This window comes from Salvelinus sp. IW2-2015, linkage group LG3 (genome assembly GCF_002910315.2).
Source record: "Salvelinus sp. IW2-2015 linkage group LG3, ASM291031v2, whole genome shotgun sequence".
NCBI classification, from domain to species: domain Eukaryota; kingdom Metazoa; phylum Chordata; class Actinopteri; order Salmoniformes; family Salmonidae; genus Salvelinus; species Salvelinus sp. IW2-2015.
In genome coordinates, this window is record NC_036840.1 from 1,317,078 (window position 1) to 1,330,220 (window position 13,143).

Below are 13,143 nucleotides of genomic sequence, written 5' to 3' on the forward strand. Positions count from 1 at the left end.
AGTGATATTCAATGTCTTTTTTTACCCATCTACCTCTTCGCCTCTTCGTGAGGCATTGGCAACAAAAAACAACCTTCCTGGTCTTTTTTTGTTCAGTCTTTAAAATTCTCTGTTCAACTGCAAGACCATACAGATAATTGCATGTGTGGGGTACAGAGAAGGTGTAGTCATTTCAAAAATCATGTTAATCAATATTATTGCACACAGTGAGTCGATGCTACTTTATTATGTGACTTAAGCACATTTGTACTCTAAAAGTGTTGAATACTTATTGACTCAAGACATTTCAGCTTTTCATTTGAATTCCTTTGTAAACACTGCTAAAAACAAAAGTCCACTTTAACATTACGGGGTGTTGTGTGTAGATCAGTGACAATCTCAATTGAATTCATGTTAAATTTAGTCTGTAACGCAACAAAATGTGGAAAGAGTGAAGGGGTGTGAATACTTTCTGAAGGCGCTGATTATTATACGTTGACCCAGTCGGTTCATGTGCAATCATCTCTCACCACAGTGTTACATCTCACAGGGCTTTGTCAAGCATATTATATTTATCTCTGACAGCCTCCTCGCCATGAGTGAGAACTGTGAGGTTCCTCAAAGGCCATCGTCATCCTGTTACTCCTTTCTACCTGGCAAATCAGGCATGATGACTTCTGCCTAGGCAGCATCACCTCGATGGAACAGCAATGCGCTGGAAACAATATCCTGCATACCTCGTGTTCCTGTTGAACCGACAGCCATTGGTTTGGCACAGATATACCACCTGACAAACACAACATGGTATAACAAGGAGTGTTTTGCTTTTGCCTAGCAACCGATACAACTGAAAACAGTCAGGGACTAAATTATTAATGGAGCCCTCTCCCTCTTAGTGGCTCTAGTAGAATTGAAACCTCTGAATCCATATTGGCTGGTGCTATCAAGCCCTGGCAACCATTGACTTGTGTAACTCTGAGGAATTCCTCAGTCTTTGGCCTGATTTTAAAACGAAAACACATAACACTCCAACTCACAGCCATAACCTTGGGTCATCACTAATGTTACTGTATTTGGCTTGACGTTAACAAAAAGGCTGCAGAATTTTTAGGAATAAATAATTACCATTTGGTCACGTGTATTGAGGCAACTGTCATGTGTTTTTGCTTGACTTCATCTAAAAGGAAGTGGAACAGTTGACTCATTGACAAGTGGTTGAAATTAAAGTGAAAGATTAACTCATGTTGCTCATTTGCTTACGTTTTCCTTTGTGGTTGAAACACGTTGCTATCTCTCAACACAGAGACATGTTATTACAATGACCTATTGTAATGGCTTTATCTGCAGATAACAGAACCTTTTTTTAAAGTACACCAAATATCTCTGCTACAAACATTTGGCTCATCCAGCCAACAGCTAGGATAGATATTTAGCCAGTCTGGCCAATGTCTAGAATGTAAAGAATGCTTTTGCTGTTGCTGCCTAGTGGCGATAATGACAACCTGTCATTGTTGTTGTCAGAAACATAAGCTCGGCTGGTCCAGAAGGGAGAAAAGCCATGCGGCAGTGTGAGAACCTTATTGACTCACTTGTATACTACATCCGCGGGACCATAGCTGACTACAAGCCCGATGACAAGGTACTGCATGTGAATGACTAAAGTAACATTTACTAAACTTTTGTGCAAACTGTTCACTTGTTTTTATTTCGTACAAGCATTACTAAACATTTGTAGGTGGAATAAATATTGACACAGGGAAATGAAATAAGACTGTTTTTGCCTATATTTGATCAATTTATGTCTCTAGAACAACTTATTAATCACGCCTTTAGTGTTAAATATTGAGAACATCATGAACCAGCTCTGTTCTCCAATTTTTATATATTTTTTACAATAGACATTGCAGAATGTTTGATATTAAAATCATAGTCCCCTGAACAGAACCACTTCTCTCCTTCACAGTCCACAGAGAACTGTGTGTGCATCCTACATAACCTCTCCTACCAGATGGAGGTGGAACTTCCACAGAACTACGCCAGCGAGCTCCATGAGTCTCGACTCAACCTGAATCCAAAGACCAAGACCCCCGGCTGTTTCGGTTCTCGCAGTGCCAAAATCATCCAGGTGGGCTCCCATCACCTCTGTTGTGGCTGTTATCATCGTTGTTGCCCTTATGTACTTGACATGCACTGTTTCTATCTGGTTATAAATAAGTTATTACCACTAAAGTAAATTGGCAATGCCTATGTTATGGATAAGCCGCCTTGGTAAGTGGTAAAGCATACATTTTGAACTAACTCTTTAAGCCCGGTTTTCTTTGACAAATGTAATTGTTAAAAGCCTTATACACATTAATTGAAAATMWATGTGAAACCTGGTATCTGGGAGTTAACTTTGAATTAAAGGGCCTCCTGTTTTCTGGTTGTTTTGGTCCTATAGCGTCTTGAACCAAAGCGCCCTCTGCTGGAGGAGAAGGGTAGTCCATGTGGAATAGAGTGGCTGTGGAGCGCCATCACAGTGCGCATGTACCTGTCAATCATGGCCCGCAGCATCCGTCCCTACACCCAGGAGACTGCCATCGGAGCCCTGCAGAACATCACAGCTGGGAACGGCCTGGTAAGGCTATATCACAGATCTATGATCTTATTTCTATGGGCTATGTACTGTTCTGGGAGTGTGGAATTCCAATCAAACCCATGGGCAAATCAATAACTACAATACAGCCATCTATTATGTTGTCATGACTTGACTGTATAGTAAGTATTACATTGATATGACTACTATATTATGCATTACTATATTGACTGTCAGTTGGTGATGTTGGGCTCATGGCTCTGTATGGGCAGGTATCCCAGGCCATCGCCCACACCATAGTACAGCGGGAGAATGGTTTACTCCAGGCCATGAAGATGCTCCAGGAAGGAGGGATGGATGTGAAGAAGACTGCTGTGTCCCTGCTATGTAACATCTCACGCTACAGAGAGCTTCACGCTCACATTGGTGAGCTGTGAATTGACTCATCAACCGCAATGTTTTAGTCCTACATAAGTCCCACAAAGTATTTTCCTTTGGACTTGTAAGTGTATGTAAATGCACAGAAGCATAAAAACCTGCCACTGTAGAAAATCAAACAATCTCTCACAAAGCGTTCCATTCTCTCTGTAGTCAATTTGTAAGTCGCTCTGGATAAGAGCGTCTGCTAAATGACTTAAATGTAAATGTAGTCAAACAGGTGTTGCCACAGCTGGTGGTCATGTTACCCAACTCGGACACGAGCYCAGACCTGCCTACAGAGGTGACTGTGTCCCTGTGCCACATCCTCATCAACCTGAGCCAGGATGAAACGCAGCACGTCAGGGCCATCGTCAACCACGGGGCGCTGCCCAAGATCATCAACATCAGCGCAAAGGACAACGGGTCAGTGGGTAGCTTCTGAAGACCATGGCTGCGTTCCAGGCTGACTACATTGCCTGGATTTAACATGTCAACTAACCACATCATGATATACTGCACGTAGCAATCTGATGCCCAACTGCACAGTCGATGTGGCACTGTTGGTTGATGCTATGCAAAGACTGTAGATGGCCTTAAAATGCACTGTATTATTCCTGAACATTGTGAGTTGGATTGGAGGGAATTTATTTGAATCTGTTTAACCTCTTCCCTTGCTTTATACTGTTCCTTTTATGTCCAATGACAGTAACCTTGTGTCCCTTTAGGTTTGGTCCCACCAGGGCTGGCCAGGCAGCCTGCATCCTACTACACAGTATGTGGAGCCACTCAGAGCTCCACAGGGCCTATAGGAAGGTAAGGCCCCTACACAGTATAACCTCAAAGGATAAGAAACATTTGGTGTGGTGACAATAGTTTTTAATTAATCTGTGTTGCTTTTCCTCTCATCATTTGGTAGGCTGGATATAGGAAAGCAGACTTCGTCAACAGCAGGACATCAAAGGCTGTACATTAAATACGGGACTAAGCGGTCGATCACAAAGCATTGTGCTGATTGAGGCAGTAGTGTAGTTTTTCTTCTGTATGGACTTGGATTACTCAATTCACTGCTTTATAAAATACTTGTTTTGTGTGTCGACTTCTCCACTGTGTGAGGTGTTACATTTACGTGTGTGTGTGTCTGTTCCAGTAACAACAATTGCTGCAAGCTCTTGGTAGCAGACCAAGTTCTCTKCAATGGAAAAAAAKAYAAAWGATTAAAAACAAAACTGATGGAGGATCAGCAATGACTTGAATTCCATTTGAAGGAAGGATTTTGAGGAAGAAAATGAATCAGCATAAAGTGGAAGACAAGATAAGGATAACATTATCTACTGTATGTTATGAGTGAATATCATAACTGAAGTTGTAAAATATAGTTTTGATGTTAACATAGTTGGGGTTGTAAACAATATTAAATTACTACCTGTAGGTCTATTAAAAAGGTCCACAATCATGGATTCACATTTTGGGGGGTCAATCAAAAACAGTACCACGAACGTCGCAGATAGACATGGTTTCTTATTCTACATGTCACAGGTCAAGTTTGTTCTACATAGCAGATTTCTATCTGAATGTAACAATGTTGCGTCCTGCTGAAAGAACCCCTGGTTTGATATCTCCGTTTGTAATGCAAATAATCACTATAAACTAGAGGGTTGCAGAGTGCTGAAAAAAATGCCTAAAAGCCACAAAATATTTTAGAAATCTGAAGTTGATAGATGTGCTCCAGTTTTAGAGTAAATATTTGTATATACATATTTGTTAGCCTACACAATGCACTCTCGATTACTTGGGAACTGCATGGGTAGGTAGGTGTTGAATCGTTTTGTTACTACAATGTTTTACTACTTTGCTTAAAAGAAAAAACAATTATGGTTTAATCATTAAGGTTGAATGATTATTTTGTGGTGGTAGTCTTGACAGCAAAGACGCAGCACTTTATACACCCGTCCACCTTTCAACTGCATCTCTATGGCTAGCTGGAACGTTGATCGGCTGCGCTTGTATGTCATCCCCGGCAAACGTCAGATKCATTTAGGCCTAAAGAGGACTTCTCATTTCTATTTTTGGCTCTTAGCCAGACTACTTATGTTTTCCATGATTGTCATTGAGTGGATGGATGTAAGGGACAAATCAGGGCCTCGCGCTATACATACATGACAACGGCAAAGACACTCACGAACTACTCTATACATACGGGTTGCCTGCCACAATGTTACCAATGGGCAGATTCGATTATGCTGAACCGCGTCACGTCATTGGGCGAAAACGGGGAGGGAGGCGCTCCCTTCTCGAATTGAATAGTAATCTGCACCACTCGGTCATTTTGTCAACAAGGCATCGTCCACAAACATAAAKAATTTATCCATAAAATGTTAGAATTTTCTAACTAGTTTTCATTGGGATGACATGCACATTTATCAAAAACAATCTATTTTTCATGAGTAAACACAGAATCGTAGTTATTAGCTACTATACGTGCTTAATTAGGCCTACGTCAATTTTGTTTTGAGCCGATTTCGCCCTGGCCTTTAAACGGGGCACCTGGTTCACGCCCGGGAGGCAGCCCGGTTCCAAATCGAATGCAATAAACTTTCAGCCGAAACGAAACACGCCTACACGGGCGCCCGGACGGGATGAATCGAACCCCTCAATGTTCCGGCATAGCGGACACGTCTGGGATTTCCGAGATTACCCACGACCCAACCCAAACAGGAAGTGTAAACACTTCTCACGTAACAGCAGCGCATGTGATAGCCCTTCTCTTCGACTCCTCGGCATTCACCACTTGGGACTCTGATACTGTTTTGCTCAGTTGGTTGGTGTGTGCACCAGAATAGTTGAGGCCATGGACTCGATCAATTGTTCGATCTGCCTGGATCTACTGAAGGATCCAGTGACTATTCCCTGTGGACACAGCTACTGTAAAGGCTGTATCAAGGGATATTGGAGTCTTGATGACCAAAAGGGAATTCACAGCTGCCCCCAGTGCCGACAAACCTTCACCCCAAGACCTGCTCTGAACAGAAACATTCTGCTGGCTGAGTTGGTAGAGAAATTGAAGACAGATTTCAAAACGGTTCCCTCTGCTTCTTGTTTCTTTGGACCTGAYGATGTGAAGTATGATCGTGATGACTCAGCCGCAGCAGCAGAGAGGAAGGAGAAACAGGTAGGCCTAAGGATCTGGAACATTATACTGCCATCTATAATGTATTATATTTAGAGATCAGCTTCATTATTGCTGACTGTTTTGCCAGAAACTGGAAGAGCAYGTGTGTATTCGGGTGTATTCCAGCCAACTCCAAAGTTGAGCTGTTCCAGTCACACACACTCTGGGTTCAGTATCACATAATCCACAATTAGGTTCTTATTTGTAAATTCTCTATTCTGCTTTCAAATTGACTGATGATAGAGTCAAAAACCAACTCTGTTATACAAAATAGGCTGTCACAACAAAATCACTTTAAAACAAACAAAGGATGGAGTAGATTATAGTAAACAGCAGGATGGGCCAGAACATCCAGACCGAATCCTCAAAAGTCAAAGGTCACTCATTTACATACACTGCAGAGACATGAACTCTGAACTATCGTAACCTTTTTGTCTTGAAGGCACTCATTTATCATTTAATTTAGTCTAACTGATTTGTTTAGCATAATCATGTTTTTGCCATATGACAAGTGTAGTTCAATAACTATTTCCCCACTCAAAAACATAACTTGYTCGATTATGAAAACTGTTGTCATTTTGGTAATCATTTGAAAATGTTATTCTCTACAGGGGCAGTTGAGGGAGAAACGGCAGCAAGTCGGGCTGACAATCTGTGTGAGAGAGAAGGAGATGCAGGACATAAGACAGGCGTTGATGTCCCTTTCAGTGAGTATTTATTAACCATTTAGAGTATGTACATTTATTTTGCAAAAAGTTGAGTACTATTTCTAAACTAAAACCAGGGAGGAGCCTAATACCACTGGGACGCACTATAGGGAACAGACCGATTGTCTGGGGTCTAGGCATAGAGAATGATAGAGGCCTCTAGTGGCCAAAAGGCCATCCTAAACTAAAACCAGGGAGGAGCCTAATAGGACTGGGACACACTATAGGGAACAGACCGGTTGTCTGGGGTCTAGGCATAGAGAATGATAGAGGCCTCTAGTGGCCAAAAGGCCATATTAGCATGTAGAGGGCTTCTACCATTTTAATTTAGTCATCTGGGTGGGACTTCAAACTTCATTGGCTGATCCCTCCTGGTGACCTTGTTGGAGTCATGTCCAACCGGGTCATCAGGAGGGATCAGCCAATTGTGAGGAAGAAAATGTACTATGTCAAAATGGAGACCGCCTCAATTGCGCTGGCCATGCTGTCACAGATGCTATAATGACACAATGCAAAGAGGAGTTATCTATCTATGGGTCTAGGTGAGTGCAGAGTGAATGTGCTGGTTAAAATGGCCACCCTCCCTTCTCTCTTCTTCTCTCGTAACAGCTTTCAGCACAGGCAGCAGTGGAGCACTGTGAGCTGGTCTTTGCTGAGCTGATCCGCTCCATTGAGAGAAGGCGCTGGGAGGTGAAGGAGCTGATCAGCGCCCACCAGAGGGCGTCAGTAAGCCAGACTGAAGGACTCCTGGTGCGAATGGAGCAGGAGATAGCTGAGCTGAAGAGGAGAGACAAGGAGCTGGAGCAGCTCGCACAAACAGAGGATAACATTAATTTCCTCAAGGTGACATCACTCTTTCTATCCACAGTGGCAGGGTGGTGTTCAGAGCTAGGCACGAAACTACCTGAGCTTGTTCAATAAGAATGTTTATTTTTGTTTCATAATATGTTCCCCGTTTGTGCCCATCGAACATGACCCAGGATTCCTTACTACTACACAACATATAACCTCTGAGCTCCAGAATTCTGCATATTTTCTTATTGTCTATTCTTCCTCCCTCTCTCTCTCTCGCTCGCTGTAGACATTCCAGTCTCTTTGTGTGGCTCCTGGATCTGAGCTCTTACCCTATATCACTGCCAACCAACACTTCTCCTTTGAGGAAGTGAAGAGCTCCATCTCTGGAATGATGGAGCGACTGGAGGATGTAATGAAGGAGGAAATGGTCCAGATACCTGGAAAAGGTAAGTGTTACAGATATAGTGAAGATAACCAAATATTTTTACTTTCTGTTAAATGCGTTGATTATAAATGAATACATCCATTTGTCTGCATATATACAATATAGTAACGGCTGTCTCCGAAGTCTATGTCCTCAGCCCAAGACCAGAATGTGAGTAATACACACACACACACACACAATGAGTGAATATTTCATCTTGGTTTAATTTCGTATATATTTGTATTGAATGCTTCTTAATTAAACATGGATTACTCAATGTATCTCCCTACTCTATATAGTAATGGGTGCTGCTGAAGTACATTTTCATCATGAGCCCAAGACCAGAGTGGAGTTCTTGGAGAGTAAGTAATACCGTCACACACACACACACACACACACACACAGACCTTATCACGAATGCATATTTCACCTTCATTAAATTTTTTCACTTTCTTAGACTACTGCCATCTCACGTTGGATCCCAACTCGGCATATCAACACCTGCGTCTGTCTGAGTGCAATAGAGAAGTGTCATGGAGTGACAAGGCTCTGTCTTATTCTGACCATCCAGACAGATTCACAGACCACTACCAGGTGTTGTGTAAAGAGGATCTGTCTGGAACCCACTACTGTGAGGTGGATAGGAGGGGGGAATGTGAGGTAGCCATCACATACAGAAGCATCAGCAGGAAAGGCGGATTGGAATGTTGCTTTGGTTCCAATGATCAGTCCTGGAGTTTGGTGTGTCGCAACTCGAGTTGTTCCTATTGGCACAATAAGAATAGGACTGATATCCCTGTCCCCTGCTCCACCAGAGTAGGAGTGTATCTGGACAGCAGGGCAGGGACTCTGGCCTTCTACAGCGTCTCGGATACAATGACCCTCCTCCACAGAGTCCAGACCACATTCACTGATGACCTCTGTGCTGGGTTTTGGGTTGGTCCTGGTTGTGGATCATCTGTGGCTCTGTGTTGACTGAACGTCATAGAATCAAGTGTATTTCAAATCAAATTGTATTTCTCAAATGCGCCGAATACAACAGGTGTAGGCTTTACTGTGCTTACTTACGAGCCCTTTCCCAACAATACCTAGTTAAAAAGTAGGAAAAAAATTAAGGAAACAGTAAGACAATAAAATGATGAGGTTATATACAAGGAGTACCTGTAGCCTAGTAGTTAGTGTTGGACTAGTAACCGAAAGGTTGCAAGATCGAATCCCCGAGCTGACAAGGTACAAATCTGTCATTCTGCCCCTGAACAAGGCAGTTAACCCACTGTTCCTAGGCCGTCATTGAAAATAAGAATTTGTTCTTAACTGACTTGCCTAGTTAAATAAAGGTAAAATAAAGAAAAAAACTGCCTCAATATGCAGGGGTACGAGGTAATATGTATATGTAGGGAAGGGTAAAAGTGACTAGGCAATCAGGATAGATAATAAACAGAGTAGCAGCAGTGTATGCGAAGAGTGTGAAAGTGTGTCTGTGTGAGTGTGTGGCATCAATATGCGTGTGTGTGTTGGAGTGTCAGTGTAGTATGTGTGAGTGTGTGGGTAGAGTCCAGTGAGAGCCAGTGTGCTATGCACAAGGGGGTCAATGAAAATAGTCCGGGTAGCCATTTGATTAATTGTTCAGCAGTCTTATGGCTTCGGGGTAGAAGCTGTTCAGGTGCCCTTTGGTCCCAGACTTGGCACTCCTGTACCTCTTGTTGTGTGGTAGCAGAGAGAACAGTCTATGACATGGGTGGCTGGAGTCTTTGAAAATGTTTAGGGCATTCCTCTGACACCGCCTGGTATAGAGATCCTGGATGGCAGGGAGCTCGGCCCCAGTGACAAATAGGAAGGAAATATAAGACCAATCACTTGGGAAAGTTGGAGGAAGTTGATTTGCTTAAGATCGTGACCTGGATGAAGGGAGTTGACCCTTCATTTAGGAGTCCCGCTGCGAAGCCGCTCTTTATCTACAATGTTTGATTCCAGCTTTACTAACGGGGAGAGGTGGGGCCATTGTTTTAAAGATTACAATAAATAAAATAAATCATTTTTGTTTGTAGTATCATTTCTAACTTGATAAAATAAAGAACAAAACTAAGTTCCTGAGAGGGGGGTTAGAGTTAGTATTGGGGAGTTGTTGTTTTGTTACGTGAGAAAAACCAGGAGATGGAATTTGGATGATTGATGTGGTGGGGAACAGCTCTAGATCCACTTACACTGTTGTAGTGCTTCCCCTCGACCCTGTTCCATCCCCTGTGTTTTTGTCTTGGTTTGGTTCAATCAATTAATCAAATGTATTTATAAAGCCCTTTTTACATCAGCAGATGTCACAAAGTGCTATACAGAAACCCAGCCTAAAACCCCAAACAGCAAGCAATGCAGATGTAGAAGCACCTTGACCTTGTCAGTTGACTCTCTTTTTAAATTACATGGAATGCTTTTCGATAAAGAACAGGTTTTAGTAAGACCTTTTACTGAGAATAATACATTTGAATTTCTTACACCTCTTTGACCTGGAGGAAAATAAAATACATCCCAACTTGCAACCTGCCTATTTAAAAAAAGAAATATATATATATATATTTTTTCATTTATCCAATTGAGTAATGTTGACATTTGTGACCATTTAACCATGTACAATGTATTTAAACAGGCAACCAACAGGCAACCAATAGATGCCAAAGCTGACAGTACAGCGGATCTTCTGTAAAATAGATCTAATGAAACTGTAGGAGGACAGATGAAGATTAGAGTGGGGCTCTGTTTCTGCTGCTTGCCCAAGGTGGTTTCAGTCTCATGTCTGTAGTCCTTGGAGAGTCATGTGCCTGTGCAGCAGTAGCTACCTCTTGACTTTCATGCATCTAAGCAGTGATAACCCTGTTGTGGTGTGGAGTGTAGCTGCAGTGCGGTACTGCTGGAGGGGGGAGGCGCAGGGGGGCTGAGGGCCAAGGAACATCATTCCTCCTACACAGGGCTGACACACAACACACACAGAAACCATATGTTTACTGTACTCTGGGTAATGGTCATCCCACTCGGCACACACTGGTTAAATAAACATTGTTTCCACTTCATTTCAGTTAAATAAACATTGAATTTATATCTGTGCCCAGTGGGATGTTACTAACACTGACTTTGAATTGTCCCCTACTGAATCATATAGTTTCTCTATCCACAAAATTACCGGTTACATTGTTCAGTGTCAGCAGCAAAAAAAATAGCATGTGTAATATTTACATACCCCTGCTGATTGAACAGGCCCTCCCCCCACTCCAGTCCGCTGGGAACGTAGGGTGGCAGGTCTTCTGGCCTGGACTCCGGCTGCATGTGATGGTACACACATAGTTTGACTTTGAGAACCATACTATGATACACTTATCTCTCAAGTTCAATATGTCACGCGTTCTAAATTCAATTAAGGAATCAGAAAAAAAAGGAATTAAATTCAATGACGGAGTAAGAGTTCTGACTTTAACTATGGAGGTCTGTACCGGTGTGTGGCCTTGCAGGGTTGCTCTGCGGCTGGGCCCGGAAGTCTAGCAGAGGGGAAGCCGGAAGGATGAAGGGTTCTGGGACTACGGACTGTGGCACACCCTAAACACATGCTTCTTCCTGTAGGAAAATTAAACCACTAGCATTAAATAAATAGTATCACTTTATGTGATGCTTCAATCAATTCTTATTCTAATGGTACCTCAACAGAGCATGACTTGAATGTTTCATTTGAATACACAAATGACCTTTTAATCAGAAGAAAGGGTGTGTTGTCAGGGCAGTTGATCTCTGTAGCAGGGATGCTTTCCTCTTCACAGGACAAAGTGTCCTCTCTGCAGCTCTCCACGTTTTCATGATGCTCAGCCCAGGCCTGGTGTGGCTTTATCCCAGTACAGCGTGCAGGTGTGTACCATGCTATGGCCTAGCCACCCACCAGAGTATGCAGATCATCATATGTTATGTATACAGCACATTCAATGCTAACATACAAGTACTAACATATAGAGAGACTTGCAGGACATTTATTGTTTTTTTGTAAACAAAAGATGACACACTATGACAACCTATACCAATGTTCACCGAAGGATTAATGTCTGTGTTTTCATCACAGGCCTGCCGTAACAGAGCTAGCTGGCTGGAGGAGTGTTCTGCGAGGGAAGCGGAACTCTGCGATGGGACGTCCTGCTGGAGACGGAACCCCCCGATGTCCTGCTCTCTCTGGGAGGAGTTCCCCAGCCTCACTAACAGACCCTGCAGCTGGACATCTGTGATCCGCACACTGCCTGAGGCACTATGGCACAGCGCCGCAGTCAACATCACTATCGTTTCCATCATCATCTCCATCATCATCCTCATCCTCTCCATCACCATCACCATCTTAATCATCATCATCACAGTAGGCCAGCACCACAGTCACTTTGGCATGACTTGACACTTTCCTACTCCCAAACTGATTGTGTTTAAGGGTCATACCTGGAGTATTCATGCCTGTGTTGCCTGGCTGTCTTTCACACACACTCGGTTTAGGTATTGAAAGCAGAAGAACAATGTATAGAAACTAAACCTATAGTTTGTTATAATATGACAGTACTTGACTTGTTGCCTGAATGTTTTAGTCTACTTCTCTAAACCTATATTAAAATGTAAAAATACATACTGCTATCTGCTCCCTGATGCAGTTTTCTGGAGTAGATGTCTGCAGCTGTAAAAGTTCTCTTCGCATGGGCCTGTCTTTGGGGATGGACCAGGTGGAAAACTTGAAACTTTGTTGTCACGCCCAGACCTTAGAGAGACGTTTTATTTCTCTATTTGGTTAGGTCAGGGTGTGAATAGGGTGGGCATTCTATGTTTCCTATTTCTTTGTTTTTGGCCGAGTGTGGTTCCCAATCAGAGGCAGCTGTCTTTGTCTCTGATTGGGATCATACTTAGGTAGCCTATTTCCCACCTGTGTTTTGTGGGTAGTTATTTTCTGTTTAGTCTCTGTTACCTGACAGAACTGTTCGCTTTTGTTTTGTTACTTTGTTTGAGTGTTTTTTGATAATAAATAAAATCATGAACACTTACCACGCTGCGCTTTGGTCCACTCCTTTCT

General features: G+C 42.7%; 2 protein-coding genes and 1 long non-coding RNA gene across 4 annotated transcripts in view; 2 read left to right on the plus strand and 1 right to left on the minus strand.

Annotated features, from left to right (window-relative positions):
* Positions 1–4,431, plus strand: part of pkp2 (plakophilin 2) — a 13,819-nt gene extending 9,388 nt beyond the window's left edge. Inside the window, exons 7-13 of the mRNA XM_070433686.1 lie at positions 1,501–1,618; positions 1,943–2,104; positions 2,420–2,596; positions 2,827–2,980; positions 3,205–3,397; positions 3,700–3,787; positions 3,891–4,431. Of these exons, the coding sequence (XP_070289787.1) occupies positions 1,501–1,618; positions 1,943–2,104; positions 2,420–2,596; positions 2,827–2,980; positions 3,205–3,397; positions 3,700–3,787; positions 3,891–3,947 (949 nt within the window). The 3' untranslated portion in view covers positions 3,948–4,431. The remainder of the gene's footprint in view (positions 1–1,500; positions 1,619–1,942; positions 2,105–2,419; positions 2,597–2,826; positions 2,981–3,204; positions 3,398–3,699; positions 3,788–3,890) is intronic.
* Positions 4,432–5,553: 1,122 nt separating this feature from the next.
* LOC111981839 (tripartite motif-containing protein 16-like protein) lies at positions 5,554–10,106 on the plus strand. Of its 2 annotated transcripts, none has more exons than XM_024013314.2 (7): positions 5,554–6,143; positions 6,755–6,850; positions 7,460–7,693; positions 7,932–8,091; positions 8,214–8,240; positions 8,369–8,431; positions 8,527–10,106. In XM_024013314.2, the coding sequence occupies exons 1-7, from the start codon at positions 5,823–5,825 to the stop codon at positions 9,042–9,044; spliced, it is 1,419 nt and encodes a 472-aa protein (XP_023869082.1). In that variant the 5' UTR covers positions 5,554–5,822; the 3' UTR covers positions 9,045–10,106. The 2 variants fall into 2 exon arrangements, with proteins under 2 accessions (XP_023869082.1, XP_023869073.1); XM_024013305.2 differs by having other exon boundaries at positions 5,555–6,143; positions 8,196–8,240.
* Positions 10,107–10,659: 553 nt separating this feature from the next.
* Positions 10,660–11,720, minus strand: LOC139022723 (uncharacterized). Its single transcript, XR_011473760.1, has 3 exons — positions 11,549–11,720; positions 11,299–11,378; positions 10,660–11,031 (listed from the first exon to the last, which is right to left on the minus strand). It is a non-coding gene; the product is annotated as an uncharacterized lncRNA (long non-coding RNA).
* Between the last annotated feature and the right edge of the window lie 1,423 nt (positions 11,721–13,143).